The following is a 26,035-nucleotide window of genomic DNA, read 5'->3' on the forward strand; positions in this document are numbered from 1 at the left end:
ATATTACATAATCAGGTACAGAAAGCAGTACAACCGGGACTGAACCGCACTTTACTCATTCCACGACTTGAAAGAGTTCCATTGCGGATGCGCTCTGTGTGTCTTGCACAGACTTAGCCACCAGTCTGTTCTGACTAATGACCGCACATAATTTAAACAAGCCTTGAGAAAGCCGCAAACTCAATCCATACAGGGGCGAAACACGTTTCAGGTGAGGTACTTGGAACATTTTTGAAGCGTTGTCTGTTTGATTGACTCCCAACCAAATGGAGGAAAACAATATTGTTAATAAACCTGTTTGCACAGTATCCAAATGTCTCAATGGGATCACACTGGATAAAAATATAGAAGAAAAACAATTAAGAGTTTATAGCATTATCTATTGTAGGTATGCCTTGCAATATGTCATGCAGTCAGAACATTGGACATTATTCTATATATCCTACAGATGAATGACACATGGTCTAACCAAGGTCAATTGTAACTCCTTTAGTATTAAGGTCCTTTATACTACTAATATAATACAACATAACATAATATAACATATACTACCAGTCTTTGTATAGTGCTTTTCACGTCTTTGCATGGTGCTGCTTCCTGAATATAGTCATTCTTTACAGTTCTGCCATTCCCGTTGCCTGGATTTAGTTTGTGTTTTGTCTTTATGTTTGGTGATCTGTCTGTCCAAATTGTTGTCTGATACTGGTTCATCCTAGATAATTAATGAAGTGGCACGTGTCTCTTACTGTCGGGGACCCTTGAAGTGCGATAGGTGTATAGTTGTGCTTAACGAAGGACTTTACATTAATTTTATTCCACTGGGGTACATGTTTGTCCATTGTCCAGCCACATATTATAGGGTTTGGATGCAATGTTGTGCCCATGCGGCTCTGATTTGTTTAAGCTAACTTGTTTTTGATATGTGGGGCTGTACCCGGATATCATTGCGAGGTTTGGGTGGCAGTGCTTAGCCACCTGTATGACCTTGCTGTGGTAGTGCTAGGGTGTGTGTCTCATATGTCCTGCTAGTGGAGGGCAAAGTTTAAATGCATGTGTTTTTTTTAGTATGTAAGTTTGCCAGAGGATATGGATATGCTGATGAGGTGGTAATCCCTAGACTTTGGTTCTGTGCAGTGTGCATGATAGAGCTCGGGATGGGTATACTGTTGTGTTCTGTTGGCCTATGACAAAGTATTATTGTATCTGGTTTTGCCATATTCTGCCATAAAATAAAAAACACAACTCATCATTACATGCAGAAATATGGCACAGAGTAATGTGAGCTTATTTAGCATAACATGACATATTGTGCCACGGCCAGAAGAAAATAACATAATTCATATTTTCAATTATGATAGTATTTAACAGTAATAACAGGGTCACTTATTATTTGTTTTTCTTCCCTAAAATAAATTAGCATGCCCAAAACTGAATCATAGGTAGTGGAGATACCATTTTGCACAAGAATAAATAGATGGGCCAAATGTAGAGACCGCACACATAAAATTGTATTTAATGAGAAAATAAAGGGGCATATTTACAAGGGCTTAACGCCACAGGGACGTCACAACACCTAATGATTTTGATGCTTCATCCTATTTACAAGGGTGGCATAAATCTAGGAAGGCATTTCTTCCTGCACATAAACAATCATTAAAAATGACAATTTGCAACTTCTACGTGTGCTGCACAATGCAGCACACGTAGGAGTAATAATTCACCATTTCTGATTGTTTATGTGCACGAAGGGACACCTTCCTGCACATAAACAATAATTCCCTCAATGCAGGCACCCCTGCACTATAGTGCAAGAGTGCCCGTGTTGGTGCTAGGCAGCTGAGTTTAGCGCCAGCGCTAGGGAAAACGCAGGAATGTGCAATACCATTGTAAATATGGCGCATCGCTGCATTTTCAGAATGGAGGGGCGTGGCGTTAGCAATTGTTGCTTAACGCCATGCTTCGGCATTCACTTGTAAATATGCCCCTGAGTTATTCATCAAAATGGGCTAATTGACATGATGCATATTGTGTTTTTGACAGAGGAATCTTGCCATGAATTACTGCATCCCAGGCCTCTCGCTTTTAAGGCACGTAGGGCCATATGTAGGTAGCTAAATACCGGTCGGTAACGGCCGAAATTCGGTAAATATCCCGTTACCGACCGGTATTTAGCTATTTGAGATGTAGGGGGCTGATTTCTGGATTCGGTATTTACCAATTCGGAAATTAAGAAATCGGTAAAATACCGATTCGGTAAATACCGAATCCAGAAATGCTATGTAGGGGGAGTGCATCATCGGTGTGTGGATTCGTTATTTACCACCAACTAAAAGTTGATGGTAAATGACGAATACCTTTAAAAAAGCATTATTGTGCTATTTGAAAAGTGCAATGTGACAGACATACATGCCCTTAGGCATGTAGGCCCATAGGAATGAATGGGAAGGGATGCATTATTACCGATTCGGTAAATACCGATTCTTAAATACCGATATTTACCGAATCGGTAATAATTTACCTACATTACATTTACCGATTCATAAATACCGAATCGGTAAAATTCGGTATTTAAGAATCGGTAAATATAATTTACCTACATATGGCCCCCAATGAGGAAATTAAGCGTACCTGCCTAGGAGATCCCTTTTTTGCTGCCGTCGAGACTGTTTAGAGTATTTCTAAGAGGAAGAATAATTATCTCGCTAACTACTTCGGTTCTAACTCCAGATTGTAAATCTCAAACCTTTTCAAGATAAAACTCTAAAGATCCTGCTGTTACTCTTTTAAGCTATATGTCTTACAAAAGTGCATATGAGATGGGGCAAAGATTTATATGGGATGGGGAAGAGATGTATATGAGATGAGGCAAAGATGTGTATTTGGTGAGGCATAGACGACAATGTGATAGGGCAATGATGTATGTTAGATGGGAGAAAGATGTGGATGAGATGAGACAGCGTTATTTATGGGATGGGGCAAAGAAGAGTATAAGATGGGACAATGATGCGTGTGAGATGGGGCAATGATGTGTATAGCAACACAAAAAGATGATTGACGGAATGCTGAACATTGCCAAACATTTACCCCCAGTAACAGATCTGTGTTACATCCAATGTTTTTTTGCTCACCAAGCCACCCCAGTTTGGACCCAGCCAAATGCAAATCAGTCTTGACCCTGCTTACCATGGGAACAGTCCAGCCCAAACTGCAAGCCCAGGTCCTCCCTGGACCGGAAACCAAGTATCTTGGCACCGGTTTCAGGGCATTACCCTTCATCAGCCAGGCTAGCTTGAATCCAGGGGCATAGCGAGCAAGGGACTCACGTCTGGGCAAAACCTTCACATTTAGGGAAACTATAGCAACCCAAAAAGATGATGGACGGAATGCCTGACATTGTCAAACATTCACCCCCAGTCACAGATCTGAGTTAAATCCTGTGTTTGTTTGCTCACCACGCCACCTCAGTTTGGACCCAGCCATATACAAATCAGTCTTAACCCTGCTCCCCATGGTATCATTCCAGCCAGATCTGACAGACTGTTCCATGCACCGTCCATCTTCTTTTGACTCCGTTTGACCGACATGCACCCAGATCATACTAACAGCACATAATCAAGTAGAGGGAATCAACACAGATTAGATAGCTGTATCCATGGGCAGTAGATCACATTTATTGACATAGCGGAACAGGAGACACACATGGACAACATGCCAATCTCATGCTTGTGGCTACACTGTGGAGTTTATGTGGTTTGGGATTACTATTTAGATCAATGCCACTCTTGAAACATAGTGGGATCATTTATGACTGTATAATTGTTTTTAGGACATCTTACATCGACCATCCATCCCTTACTGCAGCTGGATAAATGGAGGATTGGAAAAGTATTAGTGGATGGATCCATGATCTCTTGCGTCAGATTCTGCTAGGCAGGAGCACTGCCCCAGTCCAGTCTGAAAAGGTATTAATGGAAGTGGTCAATGAGAGGATGGAGTGGGGTTACGTATAGGGGTGATCCAAAGCTTTAATGTAGCTTTACGTTTCTTGGTACACTAGAAGCAGCTCATCTTCCTAGAAATTTTATTTGGGTGTGAGTGACTAGGATTCATCGTGAAAAAAGTTGTGTTTTACGCAAACATTCACTTATGCCTACACTAGCAGGAAAGTTAGAAGGATTTGGTATGTCCCATACATTTACCTGCGTATTTGGCTGTAAGTAATACTTTACATACATTGCACACACAATTGTACACTAGTCTAAAAAAGGTGACTTTTTTAGACTAGGACAAATAAACATTTATAATATGAACAGTGCATCGACAGAGATGCATAGGATTAGGAAAACTCACGAACGTATTCGTTTTAAACGTTTGCTGACTTTCCATTCAATGTAGATTTTTATCCTCTACATCTTACTTCTTTCTACACCTATATCTTGAATGAAGGATTCATTAGTGGAGTTTACCACTCTTTTTACATTAATTACTTCAGGCCCACTCGGGTGCATATAGATTGATATGAACAGCAAGACAAATGCATTGACTTTGTGGGCGCTTTCCGATATTCTCGTATCATCTGGGTTACACCACTTTATTTAAACTTTGTTTTATTTATAGTTTTATAGAGATTTCATTCTGCCAGGTGGTCACTTTAGAACTCCCAGAGACATTTTGTGACTGTGTACATAGCTGAGTCAGAGTTATATTAGGCTGGCGCAACACAGATTTTTGATATATTGTTTGGGTGTATCTCCTAATGCATACTTCTTGTGAACTACAAGTTTCTACACAAGGGTGAATTCAGCCTTTTGTCAGGGTTACGTGTATTTGTGTCCAGCCAGTAGCTTTGCAAACTTATCCCCACTTAGAAGAGTATATAATGTTGTGACTAGGGGTAGGCGAAACCCGCATAATTCAGTGGAACGTAATCAAGCACAATTCTATAAGAATTCAGTGAGATTACACATAACTGTGCGAGAAGATTAATTCTGCGTTTAGCACAAAAAGGCACCCTCAAGTTCAAAATGCACGTGAGGATGCATTTTGCATTAAGAAATAGTGCTAAATGCAGCAGAACATGAATAGCGAGCGAGAGATGGTGCTCACAGTCGCTAAATGGAGCACATTTAGTGAGCGTGAGCACGTAGTCGGATTTTCCCCACAAATTACTCTGAACTACATAATCAGGGGTAATTGTGTTATTATTGGTAATTGTGCATCAAAGTGCAATGTAGAATGACTCTGATCACTCCGGCGTAATTGAAGTATACTTGTATCGGGATTCACTCATTCTCCATAACTGATCGGTGTATATACAAAATGGTGGTGGTGAGGATAATTAACTATGTTTTCAATTACTAAGGAGGTACTAATAGGACAGATGTTAACAGACATTGCTCCTCTAAATAGCTGGCGTTACTATTATGGTACTTAGTGGTACTCATTTTATCAATTTTGGAAAAATAAAAGAATGAGTCAACTGATCAGGATAGACCCAGAGACACCGGGTTTCAGGCAGATGTGGGCAGCAGGACGGTGACCCACCAAGGTTTGTCAATTTTAATGTCAAGATATAAGGCAAATTCCTAGCAATAGCTCCGGTTTAGTTACGGGAAATGCAAACAAGTGAATTCTTTTCAGGAGGTGATCTGAAGCTCCTCCTCACTTTAACCCTCACATCCTCATCTCTTTCATTTGAACAAATTGCACCTGGTTTATGAAAAATACATGGTGTCATGTGCTCATACTCTTCCTGATAATGCCTTCTTTTGTTATAAGAATGGGGCACTTCCCTCCTACACACCTGCGGAGGGCTTGGATCTCCGACAGAGTGCGCTGCCTGTCCCTGCATGGCAATACATGTTTCTGACAAAAGAATTTAACAAATCATCCGCTCGCAAGATGGGCTGCCCTCCTCCAGCTTCGCACACAGTGCCAAAAACACCACCCGGCAGTACGGATTCCGAAGGAATTCTGCATATTGTCTGGTTTGTAGATATTGAAGTGTTGCGAAGCCTTACTTTGAAGAGTGAGTTCCTGGGTGACATAGTAAATGGTCAGGTTCTTAAGACAAAGCATCACCTCTTAGTTAAACATAAGAAGAGGGCACGAGTGGTTTCTAACTGAACCATTAGTACCCCAATTAAACTCGAGCTAGTGACAGATGGCATATTAAAATACACATTATATCTGCTGCACATTCTTGTGTGGTACTAATGAGCAGAGCTATGTTGTTTTGTGGCAGGAGAGGTGGTCAGTGGCAATGGGTTGGGCCGTAGCAATGTGTTGGTACACATTACTGTCTAGTGTTAGACAGAAAGTGTGGTACCTCGCCACTGTCTAGTGGTGGGAGGTGTGGTAGCTAGTGCTGGGATTTGCTGTCTAGTGGTGTGGTACCTGTGGTAGAATTTGCTTTCTTGTGGCAGGAGGTGTGGTGTCTGGTGGTAGAATTGGCTGTCTAGTGGTAGAATGTGTGCTATTTGGTGGCAGAAGTTGATTTCTGGTGGTACAAGGTGTGGTATTTGGTATTAGTAGTTGCTATCTAGTGGAAGTAGCTATGGCATCTGGTGGTAGGAGATGCTGTCTATTAGTACGACGTGTGGATTTGGTTGTGGGAATTATTGTCTAGTGGTAGGAAGCGAGATATTTGGTGTTAGGATTGTTTCTAGTGGTAAGAGGTGTGGTACCTGGTGTTAGGAGTTGCTTTCTAGTGGTAGGAGGTGTGGCATATGGTGGTAGGAGTTTCTTTCTTATGGTAGGAGGTGTAGGATATGATGGAAACATCGGTTACATCGCGGTGTTTACACCACAATACCTTTACAACGCGGGTATTACAACGCAAGTCATTACAAGGACTTGCACGGATGGAGCTCTAACCTAAGAAATAGTATGATTTACTATTCCAACACCTTCCCTACTGTATGTACACTGGAGTTGGAATAGTAAATCATACTATTCCTAAGTCCAGCGTCCTACAGCGCAAGTCGTTGTAACGACTTGCGTTGTAATTCCTGCTTTGTAAAGGTATCGCAGCGTAAACACCGCGATTTAACGTCGCTTATTTGGGATATGATGGTAGAAGCTGCTATCTAATGAAAGGAGGTGTATTACTTGGTGGTAGGAGTTGCTGTTTTGTGGTAGGATGTGTGGTACCTAGTAGTGGTAGTTGCTGTCTAGTGATAGAAGGTGTGATATTTGGTGGTAGGAGTTCCTGCCTAGTGGTGGGAAGTGTGGTACCTGGTAGGAGGAGTTGATGTTTAGTAGTAGGAGGTGTGGTTTCTACTGGTAGGAGTTACTGTCATGTGGTAGGGTGTGTGGTACCTGGTGGTATGATTTGCTGTTTCGTGGTAGGAGCCCTGCTGCCTGGTGACAGAAGTTGCTACTTTTTGGTAGAATATCTGGTACAAGGTGGCAGAAGTTGCTGTCCAACAATTGTTATTAAACAGCTTTAAATGTTTGCTAACTTAAATAGCTACAGAGCTATTCACAAAGCTAAATTACACCTGTGAGTAATTTACATGTGTAATTTACTCTCACTCTTTTGAGCAACTTTACTACTTTTGGCTAGTCCAAAAATCAGAGTGTGAAGTTGCTCAAAAGTGTAGACCTGCACGCCTTCTCTCCCTGAAAAAGGGAGTGGAGCCAAATTTATGAGTGTAAGTTACTACTGACAAAAAAAGAAACATTATTAAGTCCAGCAGCACACATGGCCAACCACTGATATTGCAACACTCTACCTTAGAAGATAATAGGGGCAGGGACATTAAAAAAAGCCCACAGGCAATTTATTTTACAATAAATTGAAATAGTTTAAAATATACATAAAATGTAATGTATAAAAATCTACAAATAAAATACATTTATTTTAAAAAAGTCTACTTAAAAAAAATATAAATTAATGTAATATTTATTTTCATTAAAATATAATTTAATTACTTTTAATTAATTGTATACATCCCTGTTAATTATTAACATAATGAAAATATATTTTTTCTTTATCTGGGAATATATTTTATTTTAAACTTTAGAAATGTTTTATTTACTATAATATATTAAATAATTAAACATTTAATTCAAAACTAAGGGGCTCATTCTGATGTTGATTGGACAAGTGTCCGACTGACATTGCAGTGGAAGTGAAACCGCCCGACAAGTAGTCAGCGGTTCCACTCCCAGTATTCCAATGTGGCTGCCAGCACAGCGGTCAGATATATGCATTTTCCTATTGCAGCCTGTGCCACGACCTGAAAAATGGCCGCAGCACAAGCTGCAATTGAAAAAGGCATACTTTACACATTTATGCCCCTTGTGCCAGGCACCTTTCTATCTTTCCATCTGCCATTTCATGGCGGTTGGACCGCCATGAAAAGGCAGAGGCAGACCAGCACTGTAATCCCTACGACGGTACTTGAGCCCCTATTGTAGAGATTACTGTCCATCCACTGCAATGACGGGCTCCTTGAGCCTGTCGGAAAAGCAGCGGTAGGTCCCCCTGCCCAATGCTTGGGACCGACGGATCAGAATCCAGTAGTTAGATCGCTCACGTAGATGTCAGTGGGCCTGCCACCGACATCTGAAAAAGCCCCAAAGTTAGTAACATTATAACACTTCAAAAGAAATGTGTTCTACAGTTAAAATTAATTTATAAAATACATTTACATTGATATTTAACATCTATAACCAATAATTTTATTGTAGGGAATGTTGTAGCTATCGCATTCTACAATGTTAGATTGCAATTTTACCCATGCACATGGTCTTACTGTACATTTTACAATAGCAAATCAAAGTGCATAACCCCCATGTTCAGAATCAATTTTCAGCGTTGATCCAACAACTTCAGCCATTGGCTGCCACCACTCTGAGTGATGGCATTCTGCCCTTTCACAAGAAGCACATCCACATATAAAGTAGTTCACTTCAGTGCCGGAACTACTGTGGCAGTGTGATTTTTGAGACCCAAAAAAATGTTTCTTGTGAGAGGTGTGACAAAAGCCCTCTTTGGAGCTGGGGTGCTGTCCTCTAGTGTATCAAGGGATTAGTCATTTTCTACATTCCAGCCGCAGGGCCCACATGGGCAAGCAGTTGTTCAAACAGTTGTTCATACAGGGAGACTGGCAGTGGGTCAATCATGAAGGTTAAAGGTCTGTCAAGTAGGAAGATGACACTTCTGCTGGCCATCCAGAATCTGGAAATTGTTGTGGCACACTAAAGAGCCTGTGCGCAAAGGCGTTTTGGAGTACATAAAGTCGTACTCCTGTAGTACACTTTTACACACGTTTACATGGCTTTGTGAATTGGCCCCAAAACATCTAAAATGAGAATTAAATAGAAATACTCAAGAAATATTCATAAACAGTTAGTTCAAATAGAAGAGACTTTTCCTTCTTAGCACCTTTAATGATTAGGAGTTGGATGTTTCGGGTTGATTCACTAAGCCATGTAAGAGTTATAAAAGAGTATTTTTTTCTTTTTTAATTGTGTTTATTGATTTTTCAATGAAATAATACAGCAACACTAAAATCCAGCAGATACAGACACATATATACAAATTCACATGATAGTCTTTCCACACAGAAACAGTCCGTGGTATGAAGAGATGCCGACCAAGTCCATGACGGAGAAAATCGCCCCCCTCAGAACCACATCTTTTGCAGCGATCTGAGTCTTTCAGCTTATATTTGTACAATTTAACTGGAGTGTAATATAGGCGATGTAGAAATTTAAAATGTGTAATGTGCAGTCTGATGCTCGCTGAGATCTGTTCAGTCTGTAGACAGCAATATGTCCAGTGTTTATCTGTGAGCTCATAGCCTAGCTCTGTGTTCCAGTGCGTGCGAGCGGGGCATGGGGCCACCTCCTGCTGAGTGTGTATTGTATGGAGACAACATGCCCTGGGGAGGTAGCTTGTAATATCAGATGCAAAGGGGACAAAGTAGGGGGTTCCAGAGGAAATGCTGGGGTAATGCATCGCAGGCCTTGTTGGAGCCGTACATAAAGAAATACATCTAGTGGAGATGGTTGGACCTCCTGGAATATTTGTTCTAGTGACCGGAACGTCCCGTTAGGATAAAGGTCTCCCCAGGTTGTGCTTTTCGTCTGCTCTAGAAGCCTGAGAAACCCTGTCTCTTGAAGTAGTTGCATACGGGGATGATATAATAGTGGGAGTAATGGTGAGTAAAGCATTGTGCCTTGTAGCAGAGTCAGAATGCAGTTCCAAGCATCGACCGTGTATGTAATTGACGTGGGTGCTTTGTCCTGAGGCTGGGAAACAGCACATATCATGCCCGCTAAGGGGACAGGGTCTGCCAGCCACTGTTCTGCTGCAACCTGTGGCATGTATTTGGGTGGGTGGAACCAATAATAAGCGTAGTGCGCTTGGGCACATATATAGTACAGTTCACAATTCGGGACGTTGAATCCCCCCAAAGAATAAGGCTTGGTGGGTATATTCCATTGAAGCCATGGCTGTTGGCTTCCCTATATTAATTTGATCATTTCTGAACGTAGCACCTTAACCCCTTGCGTGCCCATGACGGAACCACTCCGTCATGAGCCACGGGCGGCGTGTGCTCATGACGGAGTGGTTCCGTCATGCTGCGGCCGCTGCAGCCGCTCCGCCCACGCGTCGCTGATTCCCCGCCTGTGCGGGCGAATTAACGAGTGGGCGGAGTCGTGACGGAACCACTCTGTCATGAGCACAGCTCGCCCGTGACTCATGACGGAGTGGTTCTGTCGCGAGCATGGCGGCGCCGCGCTCACCCCGCACCCCCCCAGCGCCGCGGCAGAATTCGCGCCGCTGCCAAGGGGTTAAAGAAGTGTCTACCGGGGTGATACGGAATGTTAAGGAACAAGTACAATAGCTGTGGGAGAAAAACCATTTTAATTAAGGAGGCACGTCCCGCCATGGAAAACGGCAATGAGATCCATTGTGTAACACAGCATGTAATGTGGTTAGAGTCTTGCCATAATTGAGGCGCATTCATTCTTCCCGATCCCTGGAGATGCGTATACCTAAATAGTGTTTGTCTGAGTTGCACCATTCCAGTGGAAAATCCAAGGAGAATTGTGTGGCCGCAGAGGTGAGAGGGAATATTTGCGACTTCCCCCAATTGATGTGAATCTCGGATAGCTTCCCAAAGACAATAGATTCTCTCAGAAGTGGGTTTATGTTATGTTGTGGGTCCCTTACATAGAGGTTGATATCGTCCACGTAGAGGGATATAAGTGTCTGATGCAGGTTGCAGCGTTATGCTTTGTCCTGGTGATGTTGCCATATCTTGGCCGCCAAATGTTCAATCACCAGGGCAAAGAGCAGGGGGGGAAAGTGGGCACCCCTGTCTGGTGCCCCTAGTGATGGAGAAGGCTGGAGACAGTCGGCCATTAATCAGGACTTTGGCTGTTGTGAGTCGATATAACAAACCTATCCAAGGGAGAAATAGTGGGGGGAAGCCCATTTGTTGTAGTACACCTATTAGGTAATCCCACTCGACAGATTCAAACACCTTGGGGGTGTCTAAAAAGACCGCCGCCAACACCAGGTTGGGATCCACGTTATGTAATATGCAGAAAAAAGTACGCAGGTTGTGTGTGGTTGCACGCCCAGAGATGAAGCCAGCTTGATGGGGAAGGATGAGCTTCTCCAGAAGCAGATTTAGTCTACTGGCTAGGACCAAGGCAAGAATTTTAGTATCACTATTAATGAGGGATAGTGGTCTATAAGAGTCACATTGATCTGCTGGCTTCCCAGGTTTTAGGAGGGAGGTGATAAGTGCCTCTCTCATGGAGGGCAGAAGCGTACCTGTCTCCAGAGCGTCCTCATATACCTTCCTTAGAATGGGGGCTAACTGATCCCTGTATGTTTTGTAGAAGTCAATGGGGAGTCCGTCTAGGCCAGGGGCTTTACTGGACTTCATGTGCATAATGGCTTCCCGTATCTCGTCCAATTTGAAGGGGGCACACAGGAATTCTCTCTGCAAGTCGCCCAACCATCCCAAAGCTACATCTTCGAGGTAGCTGTCAAGGTCGAGGGAGTCCTGCCTGCCTGAGGTATACAACAAAGAGTAGTGTGTGGTGAATGTATTGAGTATATCAGTAGTGTCTCTATACAGCACTTCCCCAGGACCTCCAGTTTCCAAGACATAATTAGAGAAGCGGGGCTTCCGTATTGTCTCTGCCAGAGCCTTTCCAGGGCGCTCACCTTCTCCATACTTTCGGGCTACCCAGTATTTACACCTGACTTTGGTCTCTCATCCGCAGTGCTGGTGTAGTCTGAGAGCTTTTCACGAAACTCACGTTGGGCCTGTCCATCAGCGCCCATAGAGAGCCTAGTCTCCAGCCCCTTGAGCTCCGCTTCTAGTTTCTTCGATGTTCCCTGGATGTCTCATAGGACTCCAAAGCTTTTCGAGATGCAAAGTCCACGAATCGTGACCTTAATGGCCTCCCAGATTGTTTCGACACTATCCACAGAACCCCTGTTCCTCTGAAAAAACTCTGTGATTTCCTGTCCTAGTTCGCTATGAAACGCTGCATCAAGCAGTGTAAGGGGCGACAATCTCCAGATACTGAGCAGGTTACCATATCCCGGGGGGGTGAGTGTTAGTTTTACAAGGGAATGGTCAGAACATGTGCATGACAGCCATTATCGACGGGCCTAGGCCTTCGGAGAGAAGACAGTAATCTAAACGGGCCCAAGATGCGGACAGAGCGGTGAAGTGTGTGCCTTCAGTGGTGTGAAGGTGAACATGGCGCCAAGTGTCCAACAATCCATCAGTCACTATGCCATGAAGCACTTTATATGATCTATTGTAGTGGTGCGGCGCAGGGTTAGACCTGTCCACGGCGGGATTGAGGGTGACATTGAAATCCCCCCCCATATTATGTGAGTAGAACCGATCGCCATGATTTCCCCCCAAAAGCATGGTAAAGAAATCCAGGGAATCAACATTGGGGTCGTAACAGCATGCTAAGGTGACCAATTCTGTTCCTAGTCTGCCCCATGCAATGCAGTATCACCCGTGTTAATCCTGTACTGAACCAGCCAGGGCAAAGGGAGTATAGCTGTTCCTCTAGAATGTAAGGAGTAGGAGGAGAATATTCTGTGGTCGGGCCATTTATGTGCGATGGTACCTTTGTGTCTGGGACTGAGGTGGGTCTCCTGGAGCATTGCAACATGGACTTGGTGTCGATCTAAGTATGATAGAACATGGCCTCGCTTCCTCGGGTCACCTAACCCCCTAACATTCCACGTGAGGATATGCAGATTCTGGTGAGGTAATGGAATAGCCATATGGCATGGTGGCACATGATGAATGGCACAGTGGCCATACTACTTCTGTAAAGGGGATGGAATACTGACAATGTATCTGTCTTTCATGTTGCATCTCATGTGCTGTGTGAAACTTTGAAAACGGCTCGTTCCCACCCCCACCCACTAAAGCAACCCAAACCTGCCAGAAGAAACATTCCCACCCCCCACCAAAGACCCCAACTAAACCAAAAACAATCAGCATACTGGTCTGCAGCAAGAAGCAAGGGGGAAGCACCCTCAGGGGGAACTCCTAGGCTCATGCACAGACACTCCCTGCCCTCAGAGTATTGGGACGGTGGAAAGGCCAAACTCAATGAGGGCAAGGGCGCTTGGTGCCAAGTGTCATATAGCAATAGTGTGTCACGTATCTGGTGTGAAGTGACAGGTGTCCCAGTCTGTCGGATCCGTACATCAAAGTTTATGTGGCGCTGTGAAGGTGCGGTGTCTCAAATGCCACAGGGATGGCAACGGCAATGGCATACCTCAGTTAATCTGTGGCTGGAGAGGGCGATCTCGATGATGAACCTGGTGTGGCGCAGGAGTTGTTTTGGCGTTTAAGGCGTTTCAGGAAGTCTTCCATTTGTTGCGGATTGGTGAAGAAAGATTACTTGCCTTGATGTGTGACTCGCAGACGGGCCGGGTACAGGAGAGCATAATCTATTTGTGCTTGACAAAGCTTTTGTTTGGCGGGCATAAACTTACGTCGTTCCTCCTGCACACCTGACGTGAAGTCTGGATAGAGAGTGAACATGTTTCCTTCTAATGTGAGTTGACGTTTCTCCCGAGCCGCCTTGAGGCCAACATCCCGTTGTCGGTAATTTAGTACGCGCGTGATGATGGGGCGCGGCGTGCTTCCTGGTGGTGGCTTGGGCCCGAGCGATCGGTGCACCCTTTCTACTATGAATTGGGAACTCCTCCATCCTGCCTGAGTTGGTGCTCTCGGGAATGCCAAGAACTCGTATATTATTCCTCCTGGTACGTGCTTCGTGATCTTCGTTTTTCGCTGCAATGATCTTAAGCAGTTTGTCCATTTGCGCCACGTGCATATGGATGTGTGAGGTGGTGTCTTCAGCATCTGAGATGCGGCGTTCCGTTTCTTTGATGCGTTCGTCATGACCATCTAACTTATGAACAATGGCATCCATCGGTTGGTCATAGCGTCCATTTTATCTGCAATAGAAGTTAGACTTTGCCGCATCTCTAGAAGAAGGGATTTCATGTCGTCATCTTGTGAGGGGGTCGACCCCTGTGCAGGTTCTTCTCTGGCTCCGTCTGGATCTTCCTGCTGTAGGCGGCCGCTCTTCTTGGTTTCAGATGTCAGACAGGTTTGTTTAATGTCTGCCTTCCCCATGGTTAGGATGTAGTGACAGTTAAGGCTATGCCAGCCGATGTGCGTGTGATGGTAATTTGCCTAGTGCAGGGCTCGGGAAGCGGAGGCGTCCTCCCAGGCAGTTCCAAGCAGTAGTGGCGTGTAAGTGTGCTGAGCACTGCGAGCGCCGCCAGTCAGTGTGTTCCGTAGTGAGGAGGCAGAGCGTGAGGGGCTGGCGCCGGTGTTATGCACCCCCTCTGTGGTGATTGGTACAGGATGTGCAAGCTATGATGAAGTCCGAGGGGTAGATGCCAAAGTTATGAGGAGGTATGGCAGACTAATTCATCTGAGGGAGTGCTGGGAGAACCTTAAGTTCGAGAAGGCAGGCCCCACAGCAAGATTCGTTGTGAAATGGCGCAGAGTGCCAGGCGGGCAATGTACGACGGTCGCTGCTGCTGCTGCGCAATATTACAGGCTGACGTAAGGCAGCGTCACCCTCAGTTGAGTACCTGCAGCCCAACGGGTCTTCCAAGATGCGGACAATGTGAGTCAGTGATCCATGGTGACCGGTTGGGCCAGGGGCGGGGGTGAACCCAGCAGAGGTGGCGGGGGTAGCCCACTCAGGGTGCTGACATTGTGAGCGGACACGAGTCCTAAGTGGCCCCCAATACAGCAGACTTGGCGAGGGGTAACCGGTGCAGTTGGACCAATAGAGTCTTTGCGGGCTACCAGCCCAGTGCGAGTCAGAGAATTGAAGGGAAGGGCACCCGCACGGTGAAAGGAGTCCCCGCAGCACCACAGGCACCCCCCGTGGCAATATGTCAGCGCAGCAGTATAAGTTTCTAGGTGCCGTCAGATTGTGGAGATTGAAGCAGTATGTGGCACGTATGTGGGGCTCCCAGCACGTCTCAGATCTGCCTATTCTTATCAGCGGGCCTGTCTGCCTGCGATCGAGCAGCAGGTTGTGATGGCGGCTCTCGGTGCACCGCGGTAAGGGGACCGGAGCTGGAGTGGAGGAAGTGAAGCCCTCCTTGGCCTCTGACTCTGCGGGTGATCAGGTGAGGGAATCCTCGGGTGCTTGCTGGGGTCAGAGTGATGTGCACTCACCCCCTGTGTTGATGGCGACGGGAGCTCCAGCTGCGTCGGGAGTTGGGCCCAGTTGCCATGTGGGCGCCGCAGCTCTCACGTGCCGAGTTCCGCCCAGCAGAGGCTCCAGGCAAGTCAGTCCGCTCCGGCGGTGTTCACAGGGAGGGGTCGTAACGGCAGTCAGCGATGCGCCACCAGCTCCAAAAATCACAGCGTCAGATCACTGGGTCGTAGTCACCTCTTCGGTGCGGTGAAATGCATATTAGGACTGCTTGGGCGGATAAATTAGCGGATAATCGTACCGAGCTGCAGGAGCCTAACACCCGTGCGGCCATCTTGCTTGTGCGCCACCTAGCGCCCCCCATAAAAGAGTACTTCTATAATACTATTTCCGTACTCACAAAAGCTATTGTGAATCCGTCCCAATGAGTTGAGGAGTCATAGTTAGTGCATTGGATTGGTAATTTACCTTCCTATCTAGAGAAGCAACTCAACAGCCAATGCGCCATTCCCTGCGGAGTGTATTGGTAAGTTCCATAGCACACTTGGATCCCACATCCATCTTGTATTTGAGCCAAAGAGCATGGATTCAATTTGCATTATGCTCCATATAAGTTAGTATAGTTCTGATATTGTGGGACTATGACCTTGAATAACATGTGAGAGACACTTCCACAGCGCTCTCTGTCTGTGAGAGGTACTAATCTACTGAGATCTTTTATGCTTTCCCTAAAGGTAGGTCTTCTTAATTGTAAACTTACCTCACACACACATTAGGCCCAATGTACAAGAAAAGTGTGAAACTACGAGTGGAGACTTACCTTCCCTCATGGTTGTAGTTTAGCACTTTTCAGAAATCCACAAAACCATCACAGGTTACCTCTAGAAACGTTGTCAGTCAAAGTTATCCGGGAGTAATCCTGGAAAGGTTTTGTGAATTCCATATTTTTGTAGGCGCTAATATTTCAAAAATTTACACGGTATAATTGTACACTATCAAATGTTAGTGGCTTTGTACATTGCACATTTTTTTCCTCTTTTTTTCTCTAGAGGGGAAATATTTTTCTCTGTGAAGAATCCCCTTGCCCTACACCCTCCCAACATGTGAGGTTAATATATTTCTCTTCCCACCCTGTAAAACTATTGAATCCTGTCTTTTTCAAGAATAAATCTTTGATAGTTTCTAACCCTTGCCTGAGATTTACTCATACACAGTAAATTGTTCTGGGGCAATATTTCATGGGAATATGTTTTAGAACTGCAAGGTCCTCTTTGGAAAGTTACAAGTCCTACCACTTGCACTCATTATAACACAAGTTTACAAGCACAAATGTGTTTCTGAATCAAACCGTTTGTCTAAATTCTAAACAGTGTGAATCATTCATGGTGTAGAGTAACTCTATAGGTAAACTGTTCCATTATATTCCCCGCCCTTAACTTCAATGGCAAATGTATCCTTTACCATTTGCCCTGGCACCAAACCTGATAGGTAACAAGAAGTGCCACTGGAATTATGCAGCAATGGCAGAGAAAAATCAGAGGCATGGCTGATTAAATTATATGGCAAGAAGCTGAAAAGTGTACATGCTGTGGCAGTATTATGTCACTATTTTATTTTCACCCAAAAAACACTGCCTAGCAAATACTTCGCCTGATTAGTACCACGGCCTTCAAGATACTCTTACGAAAAGCTTAAACAATTGTCCGCGAATAAGTCTTTCTGACCCTTCAATTGAAAGTTCATAATCAATATGCATCTATATCTTATACAGAGTTGAAACCCCAACCCTATATGTCACTGTCCTTATCAAAAAACTACAAACTAAGGTTTTTACAACTACGGGTGGCGGTTTTCTATGCAGGAGACCGAGTGTAAAGTTGGAAGTGCCCCCAAGTGGACAGCTGTTGTCGCTTGGGGTCCTCTCCGAAGGACTCTCTGGCCCATGTACTGTGCATCTGCCCCAGCTTTGGGTGGGAGTGATGTCACTGGCCAAAACCCATATTTAGACAATTGAAAATCTGGGTCTGCCACGAGGAGAGTAATCACTGCTTCCAGGGCAAGGACAGCAGACTCATCAGCCATGATGTGGAGTTTATGGACACTGTAGCCGTGAGACTAGAGAGACAGAGAGCCCTGGAAGAAACAACCTGCGTATTATAAGGATTAATCTGTATTTATACACCACGCACTATATCTGGACCTCCGTGTACCAACCTTCTATGTGGTAAGCTGGTGTGGTTATCCACCAGCAACACTAATACAAAAATATTGGTGCTCCATAACTTAATAAGAATTGATTGATTTTATTTCTCTTTTTAATATGTTAACAGAGCTTTTCGGTCATATAGAATTGTGAAACAAGCGTCAGGCAATTTAATTACTCATCTTTTTCCACTACATTTTTTGTTTAACTTCTTTTTATTGATCGTACAGCACATCATATGGTAGCAAACACACCACAGTAGCTGTGTAGACAAATAGGTTATACAGCATGCAGGTATTCATTTTCCATCTTACTCCAGGCTCTCCGGTCTGGTCCCCTCATTACATACATTGAAGACCTGGAGTCCTGAGGCAAAGGCACCAGCAGACAGTGTGGAGGGAGCTATGCACGGACTTCCTCCATAAACATTCACTTACACCAAATCTGCTCCCATTTCCTGGGCAACCCCTGCTTTCATAGACAACCTTCTTGGCCACCATGCAGCAGCATGTGTTTTTTCCAGTCTCTGAGCGCTGGTGCAGATGGTGCCCCCCACAAACGGGCAATGTTACGTTTGGCGATAGCCATCCCCAAGGTCGCCCAGGTCTCTTCCTTGCGACTCAAATCAGTAGCATCCCATATATTGAGGAGACACCACTTACGCGAGAGTGGCAATCCCCCGCCACATACCTTTTGCATGGGAAACGGCCACTACAACGCGGCCGTTTCAACGCATAACCATAACCACACATGCATTACAACGCATGCGTGGTTACAACGAAAAGCCTTTACCACGCATACTTTTACTACGAAATTCGTAGTAAAGGCATGTGTGATAAAGTTAAAAGAAAAAAAAGGGAGGATTGGGGGGGTCTCCACCCCCCTCAAAAAAAAAAGAGTGGGATTAAAAAAGAGGGCTTGAGGGGGGCACCCCACAAAATAAAATATGAAAAAAACGCACCTGATTCCGTAATTTTAAGAGAGATGTGGAGACAATCCACGTCGTTAGAGGAAACGGAAGGACACTTCCGCTTCCTCTTAACGGCGTAGAACGTCACAAAGGAAGATCGAGGAGAGGAGAGGTAAGGGGGAATGAGGGGGTGGTGTCGCGGAGGGAAAAATATAAATGGTAGAATTTTAGTGCGATATCCTTTAACAAGAAAATGCCATTAACATGCATAATTTAACAACGAAAATCGTTGAAAAAGTATGCGTGATAAAGGCATTTTCGTGGTAAAGGATATTCGCGGTGATGGCATTCGCGTTGTAACGCATGCGTGGTAAAGGCATGCGTTACAACGGAATGCGTTGTAAAGTCATACATTCCTTTGGCATACAGTTTATTACAGACTCCCCAAAAACCTGCTCTGTGGGGCATTCCCAAAGTACATGTTGAAAGGCACCCTCTTGACCACACAGCCTGTGACAGGTGGAATCCGAGCCCCTGCCCATCTAAACTAAGGTATTGCAGGAGAGATAGGATCTGTGGAGTAATTTAATTTGCATTAATCTAAGTTGTGACGAAATTGCCACTTCCCTGGGAGAGGCCAGGGCTTCCGACCAATCCTCATCCGCCAGGTCACACAGGTCTACGGTCCATTGGTCTCGGAGACGATGGAGGCGGTCCGGGGAGTTATTAATACGTTTTTGGAAGGTTAAGGAGATTGCCCTGAGACTCATAGGTCCGTTAAAAGCCTATCTTCCGGGTGGGACGATTCTGGAAGGGCAAACCCCCATGGGATCACCGTTAACATGGCATGCCTTATTTGTAGGTACCGAAAAGTCTCCATCGGCTAGCTCATATTCCCTCTGCAGGTCAGTGAATGGGACCACCTCCCCCTTGGTTACACTACATTTTTGATGCATCACAGTAAAATGTGGTAATTCGATGGCTTCGACCCTCTGATGGTTTAGCATGCATGAGATTTTAAATAAATTTTGCTCAAGAATAACGAAATGTTACCCTGGTACAGATGAAAGTATGCTTGTTAATTTATCCGTCTATGTAAGCATTACCTCGGGTATTGAGAAATGTATGTTTTTCAATTATTTGAATGAAGACATTACTCACCAGTCCCAGTTTAACACCTGACTACAGCAATCAGCAACTAATAGTTGACAGTTACTTGTTGCCAAGCATCTCTCCCTGTGCAACTCCAGGCGCAACGCTTGTTTTGTCATTTTTAAGCCGTTTGAGCTATAAACATGTTTTGTTTAAATCTGCAAATGATATAGTAGATGGTGAATTAGGTGGAAAGTGTGGTAAATCAAGAATTGTGCTGAAAATGGATGATCACAGATATACACAATTCTAAGGGCCCTAGCAATAACTGCTCTGTAAAAGTGAAAAGTATTGGAAATGTCCTCAGTTCTGGTGAAGAATGAAAAGACGTGAGAATTCTAGCCAAAGCCCTTTTATGGCAGACATCTGCTCGTTTCTACTGAAGATCGCGGGGGAACAATACAAGGGCTTTTTGTCTACTTGCGATCTGTTGTTACCGGTGCATTTCGACTTGTTTAAGCAGATCTGGGAGCAAAAGCAACTGATGCGCATTGGCCCATTTTGCTGTCAGCGCATTTTTGGAATTTTTTTATATATAGAGATTTTTGAGTGCCAAATTTCTTGTTGCAGCATGTCAGCGGTATCCCCGTCTCACCCATGCCCTCCCTGTACAAAAACACCATATATGCAAAGAGGATAGATAGCGTTCTGCACAGCCAGGTTTGTACAAGCACTCAATAGATGCCCTCAGTTCCAGGGTGGGACTGGGAGATAGGGCAGTCTGGTAGTGCCAGAAAGGATGCCAGTGTGTGGGCTGGCTGGCCTCACAGGCCTGTGCCTGGGCCGTTTTATGGAGGTTTGTGGCCCCGTTTATTATCTGGTGGGCTGGTTTTTAGTGTTGAATTCCGATAGTACCACAAATATTGCTTACAACAAGCACAAATGCATGCAGTTTCCCATTGCAAAATACTCATATAAATTCAAAACTGCCCCAATGTTCAAAAGTGAGTCACGTTTTTTTTGGCTATTTAAATCGCTAATGGTGCCACTTTTATTTTGGTGCCGGGCCTATTATCTGTGACAGTCTGACCACTATTCTGACCTCAACCATGACCCCGGCCAGTGGAGGACTCAGAGGCGCCTGTTACCACAGGGTCAGGGAGAGAGTTTGGTCTGCTTAGCAATTGTTTACTTTACAGTCACGGCCCTCTGAGCCAACCTCGAGACAGCCTGTGACGTCACAGTCATAGGCACACTCGGCGGCGCTTTATGTTTTCAAGTAACTTTTTCACTCAGATTGAGGCCCCAATTTAATTGTACTGCCGTCCTAGATTACAATGGTTTGTAAAAGGTACGCCCGGGAGTGGAAACGCACAGCCCCAGCTAACACTGAGTTAGTCGCAACCCAATTCCTGTCTAGTTAAATATATTGATATCCTATCATTTAGGATTCATTATTGAAAGTAATGGCCAGATAACCACAGACGTTCCTAAAACGTCATAGTCGCCTTAATATTAACCATTCATACGTCCTTGGCATTGTAAAGCTTGTCGATTTTTCGTTTTTGGGGAGTGCACCTGTGTGTCGTGTTGTGTGTGTGCGTTCTTTTACAATCTGTCACCCATTCTAAGTGTGCAGTGTTTCTTTAAAATAATCACTGTCGGCTTCCGCGAGCGCCATACGTTGGGGGCGTTCACGCACCTGTACCGTCAGCTGTGACGTCCTCAGAGAGTTCCTGCTTACTTGCCAGCAAGGAGGAGATTATCCCTTATCATTTAAACGCTTAATCAAGCCAGTGAAAAACGCTGGTCGGCCATGTGTCTTCATTGCGTTATTAAGCTGCGCTTTCTGCATTTCCCATGGCCCCAGAACCTCCTTAGGGGCTGGGGAAGCGTCACTTCTACGGCTCCGAAGACAAAAGTGGGGACAGTGTCATATTGAGGGACCAAACTGCAAAACGAAGCAAGGGGGGTCCTCTGAATGCTTTAGAAAGGCCTTGAGCCCAGCTGTCAACCGTAGGGGTGGAGCCTAATCCAAAGCAGGTGTGCAGGGCTACGCTAAGCTCCTAAATGAGAGAAAATAAACAGAAAGCAAAAGAGAGTGCATGAAAACGAAAAAGGGTATATTGAATTGAAAGAGAAGAAGAAAAATAAATCCGTAAAAAGTGGGGGTGGGGAAGGTGAAGTTGAAAAAGAAACAGCAAAATAACAGGAAAAAAGGAACGTAGAAGTTGGGGGACAGAGATATCTGTATTGTCCTCAGAACATTTTTTTCATTCTATTAGTCATACGTCTGCGACAGTTAATGCAGGATAGAATAATGCCATTTTAAGTGATCTTAATCAATGAGCGTTCTTCTTATTGATGATTTGATGAAGACAAATAAACAGGAAGAATTGCACACCAGTGAGTCCCACCTTCCTCTGGCCTCCTCCACTTTCAGTTACCGTTTTAATCCACCCCTCATGCCACACTTACCTGTCTGTAGACATCATGCTCCAATAAAGGGCCTCTACAAAGCTAACAAGCCTTTGCAACGACAATAGGTCGCACCCTTAGGACCTATTGGCTTTGCGAACGGTTCTAGCCATACTGTACAGCATCCCCGATGGCAGCGCCGCATGGCTTTAAAAAAAGAAAAAACATGCCTATGCCACGGCCGCCCATGTCATGTTGTAGGCGCATACACCAAGCATGCGTTCTCCTACAAAACAAGGAAAGCACTTTTTTGTCCTTCTTGTTTGCCAAACAGAGTTGCATCAGTTAACAAAAAGAACAAAAAGTTGGTGCAGGTTAGGGGAGGAAACAGGGAGGAGAAGGGTTGTGGGTGGAATCACAAAGGTCTGGGGAAGCAACAGAAGGGCAGGGGAGGCTGAGGCAGTACGGGCGGCGTGGGTGGGAGAAGCAACGGGGGTGCTGTTTAGAGGAAGGAACACGGTGGGCATGGGTGGGGAAAGGAACACATAGGGCACGGGTGGGGAAAGTAAGGATAAAGCTAGGATTGTGATGGGAGCAAACATATGAGAGAGCAAGAGAGCACAACATAGAGCTGGGGAGAAGCACACAGGCAACAGCTGGAAAACACATGCACTCTCATGGAGTGCTGGAAAAAAAAGTAGCACCTGAAAAGGGAGTAATGGAAGGGCACACGTAATACATCCATGCTCGAGGAGAGAGACATACACAAGAGGAAAGAAAACCCACACCCTAATGAATACGATACATGCAAATGAGAGTAACAATCAAACTAACCAATGGGCTGGCTCTAAGACTACTGTAAGCTAACAATAGTCTCGCAACAGACAGCATATGTTCTGTCTAGTAGGTAAGACCTAAAAATGAGGGCTGCTAGGTGATAAGATCATGTTTGCTCTTTAACAAGAAAATTGCCTCTGTAAGTGTAATACCACACATGGGCGTCCGTGACCCACCGCATAAGTGAGTGATTCTGCTGTTGCGCTATCAACGGAGGAATCTAGTCAGTCACAGGTTAGAAAAGCTCGAAGCTGAAAGGTAAGTAAGGGTGGGAAATAATCAGTCAAATGTCCGACTTACATGCACCCCTCAGGTGCTTACTATCCCAAATTTAGGACCAGTGTCCCTCCTCGAATATGAACTATCCTGAGATGGCACATTTGCTTTCAGTCCCAGCGTTTGCATTCAGTGTTCTCAGATCTGAAGCCCTAATGACTCTGTCCTTTTCTCCGCAGTATTCACCACTCCTAAAGAAACTGTATTGCCAGATTGCCAAGACATGTCCCATCCAGATCAAGGTGTCCACACCGCCATCACCCGGCACCGTCATCCGAGCTATGCCAGTCTACAAGAAGGCCGAGCATGTGACTGAGGTGGTGAAGCGATGCCCGAACCATGAGCTTGGGCGTGACTTCAACGATGGTAAGAGCCTTGAGAGTGAATCTGTGCAAGAAGTGAGAGAGGTCTACAAAAAGGAGACAAAACTACAATTAGAATATTGGAAAGTTGGGACCTCCATTGAAGACGATGGAGTTGCTCGTGGTCAATAAAGGCCTTCTTCTCCATCAATTCTCTGTCTCTCCCTTTCTTAATTGAGGTCATTCTACCCTGAGTAGTTGGAATCTTCAAATGGCAATGTAGCCCACCAGCTTTGGCCGATACTGGTTGTTTTAATTTCCACTAAACAATAATATTATTAAAGATTTTTCATTTTGTTCAAATAACAGCTGGCCACGCATTGTCTAAAAGGACACCAAATAATTATGTTTTTAAACCAATGGGGATTACGTTTTTTTGAGAGACCATCACAACTCCTAATCACTTTGAAGCCTCATAAGCACTCAATCGTCCCTTTTTAGATGCATTTAATTTACTGCTTGATTGAGTCCCCTTAACCAAAATTCCCCTTGGACACTCAGCTACTGCATTTACCCAGCCTTCAATGGGTCATGGTTTAGATAATTCCATTGTACCTTAGCAGCATGCATTGCACAGCTGGCATGAGACCTTTGAATACCATGGTGGCACAAAGGGAATACTGTAGATCAGAGAAGAAGATATCAAATGCCTATGAACAACAAAATAAGGACCTGAACAGATCATTAAATTAAAAAATAACACACACACAACCCTCCCACCCCGCTCCCCGGGCCTTTGGTTCTTGTTCCCTCGAAAACGTCCAGATTTACTTAACCGTAGTAAATCAGCTCTATCTTGTCGCCAGGCAACACATGAAGAGATGGGTGGTAAAGTATCATCACTGACAGTACTTTTTATGCTATTATGATGTTCCTGTCACATTAGTGGTATGGTAGCATGATCTTTTATCAACAATAGGTGGAATACCTCCAGCCTTCCCCCTAGAAGTATTTCTTTCTTGAATGTACCCATCCTCTTACACCTCCCTTGCATAGATAAAGAAGCAGGTTGGCACTTAACAATGCAATCATTTCTACTTTTCAGTGCATAATATATTTTGCTCTATACATTTGATTGGCACTGACATTTACTCTGTGCTAAATAATTGTAAATCTCGATGATACTGCCATTGGGATGCTTATATTCTCAAACAATCAGTAATCTAGAGACTTACAGCGTCAGACGCTTTAACCCACTAACCTCAAACAGTGGGGTTGCTGAAATGCCCCTTTTCTGCCCCATCAGTAGCAACAGCCTCAACCAGCAAAAACAGACACTGCCCTCTCAGCCTGGGAAGACCGATATTATTCCTAGAGGTGGGCGAGACAACAAATTAACAGGGAGAGCCAAGCCAGTGCCGAACCAATGGTCTGGTTGGGCTCTAAGACCCATGCACGAGCTGAGCCCTGAAAATGTTTGGCATGCAAACTGGAACAAAAATTATATAAAAATATGATAGAACTTCTTTCTTTGATTCTTGTCTAATTGCATTAGAGCATGGGTGGCAAGCAGAAGCCACATTAAAGCTCGGCTCATTTTGTGCTCGAGGGTCCAGGAGGACCTCAAGCAGATCCAGAGATTGGCATCTTGCTCGAGCCTGGCTCAAGCTTTCATTGGCTCGCCAACATCCAATTATTTCCATTTCACATTCTATTCACTCTTGTGAGATCAGGTTGTGAGTGGGCCACGACTGAGAGCTGTGGAGTTCTGGCCAAACACCGTGCACATTTCTCACAGTGCATGCCAATAGGTCATAAAGGGGGTTGGAATACATGTTCATCCTATCCTTGGAGTCTGCAAAGCACACAAAGCAATGGGCAGGTGTGCCAATTGTAATTATAATTATATGTGAAAGTATGTAAAGGAGGTACACCGCTGTCAAAATATTAGTGTGAAATACAGTGTTTACAGGTGAGTGAGTGTGTTGGGCGGTGGGGGGAATTGGTAAAGTGAATAAGATGCAAGGAAGTAAGTGCAAGAGAAAGTGAAAAGAGGATGCTGTAGAGAAAGGAGATGAGGAGTGAGATATGCAGATTGAGGTTTTCAGAAAGATATGAGGTGAAGAAGAGTGCAATTGTTTAACAAAGAGACTGAAGAAGAGACTGTTTTGGAGGAGAACAGGAGTGACGGACATGCGCTGAAGTCCTTGCAACTTCCATAGACCATATTATTATTTAATTCGCAGTCTGCTTAAAAAGTTTAAATTACATACCTATATATGATATATTACC

General features: G+C 44.6%; 1 protein-coding gene across 2 annotated transcripts in view; it reads left to right on the forward strand.

Annotated features, from left to right (window-relative positions):
• TP73 (tumor protein p73) overlaps nucleotides 1-26,035 on the forward strand; it is a 527,553-nt gene that overhangs the window by 464,342 nt on the left and 37,176 nt on the right. For both annotated transcript variants that reach the window (XM_085608849.1, XM_085608848.1), the window contains one exon: nucleotides 23,621-23,807. In XM_085608849.1, the coding sequence (XP_085464975.1) occupies nucleotides 23,621-23,807 (187 nt within the window). The remainder of the gene's footprint in view (nucleotides 1-23,620; nucleotides 23,808-26,035) is intronic.

Source organism: Triturus cristatus, chromosome 1_2 (genome assembly GCF_964204655.1).
Source record: "Triturus cristatus chromosome 1_2, aTriCri1.1, whole genome shotgun sequence".
NCBI lineage: Eukaryota > Metazoa > Chordata > Amphibia > Caudata > Salamandridae > Triturus > Triturus cristatus.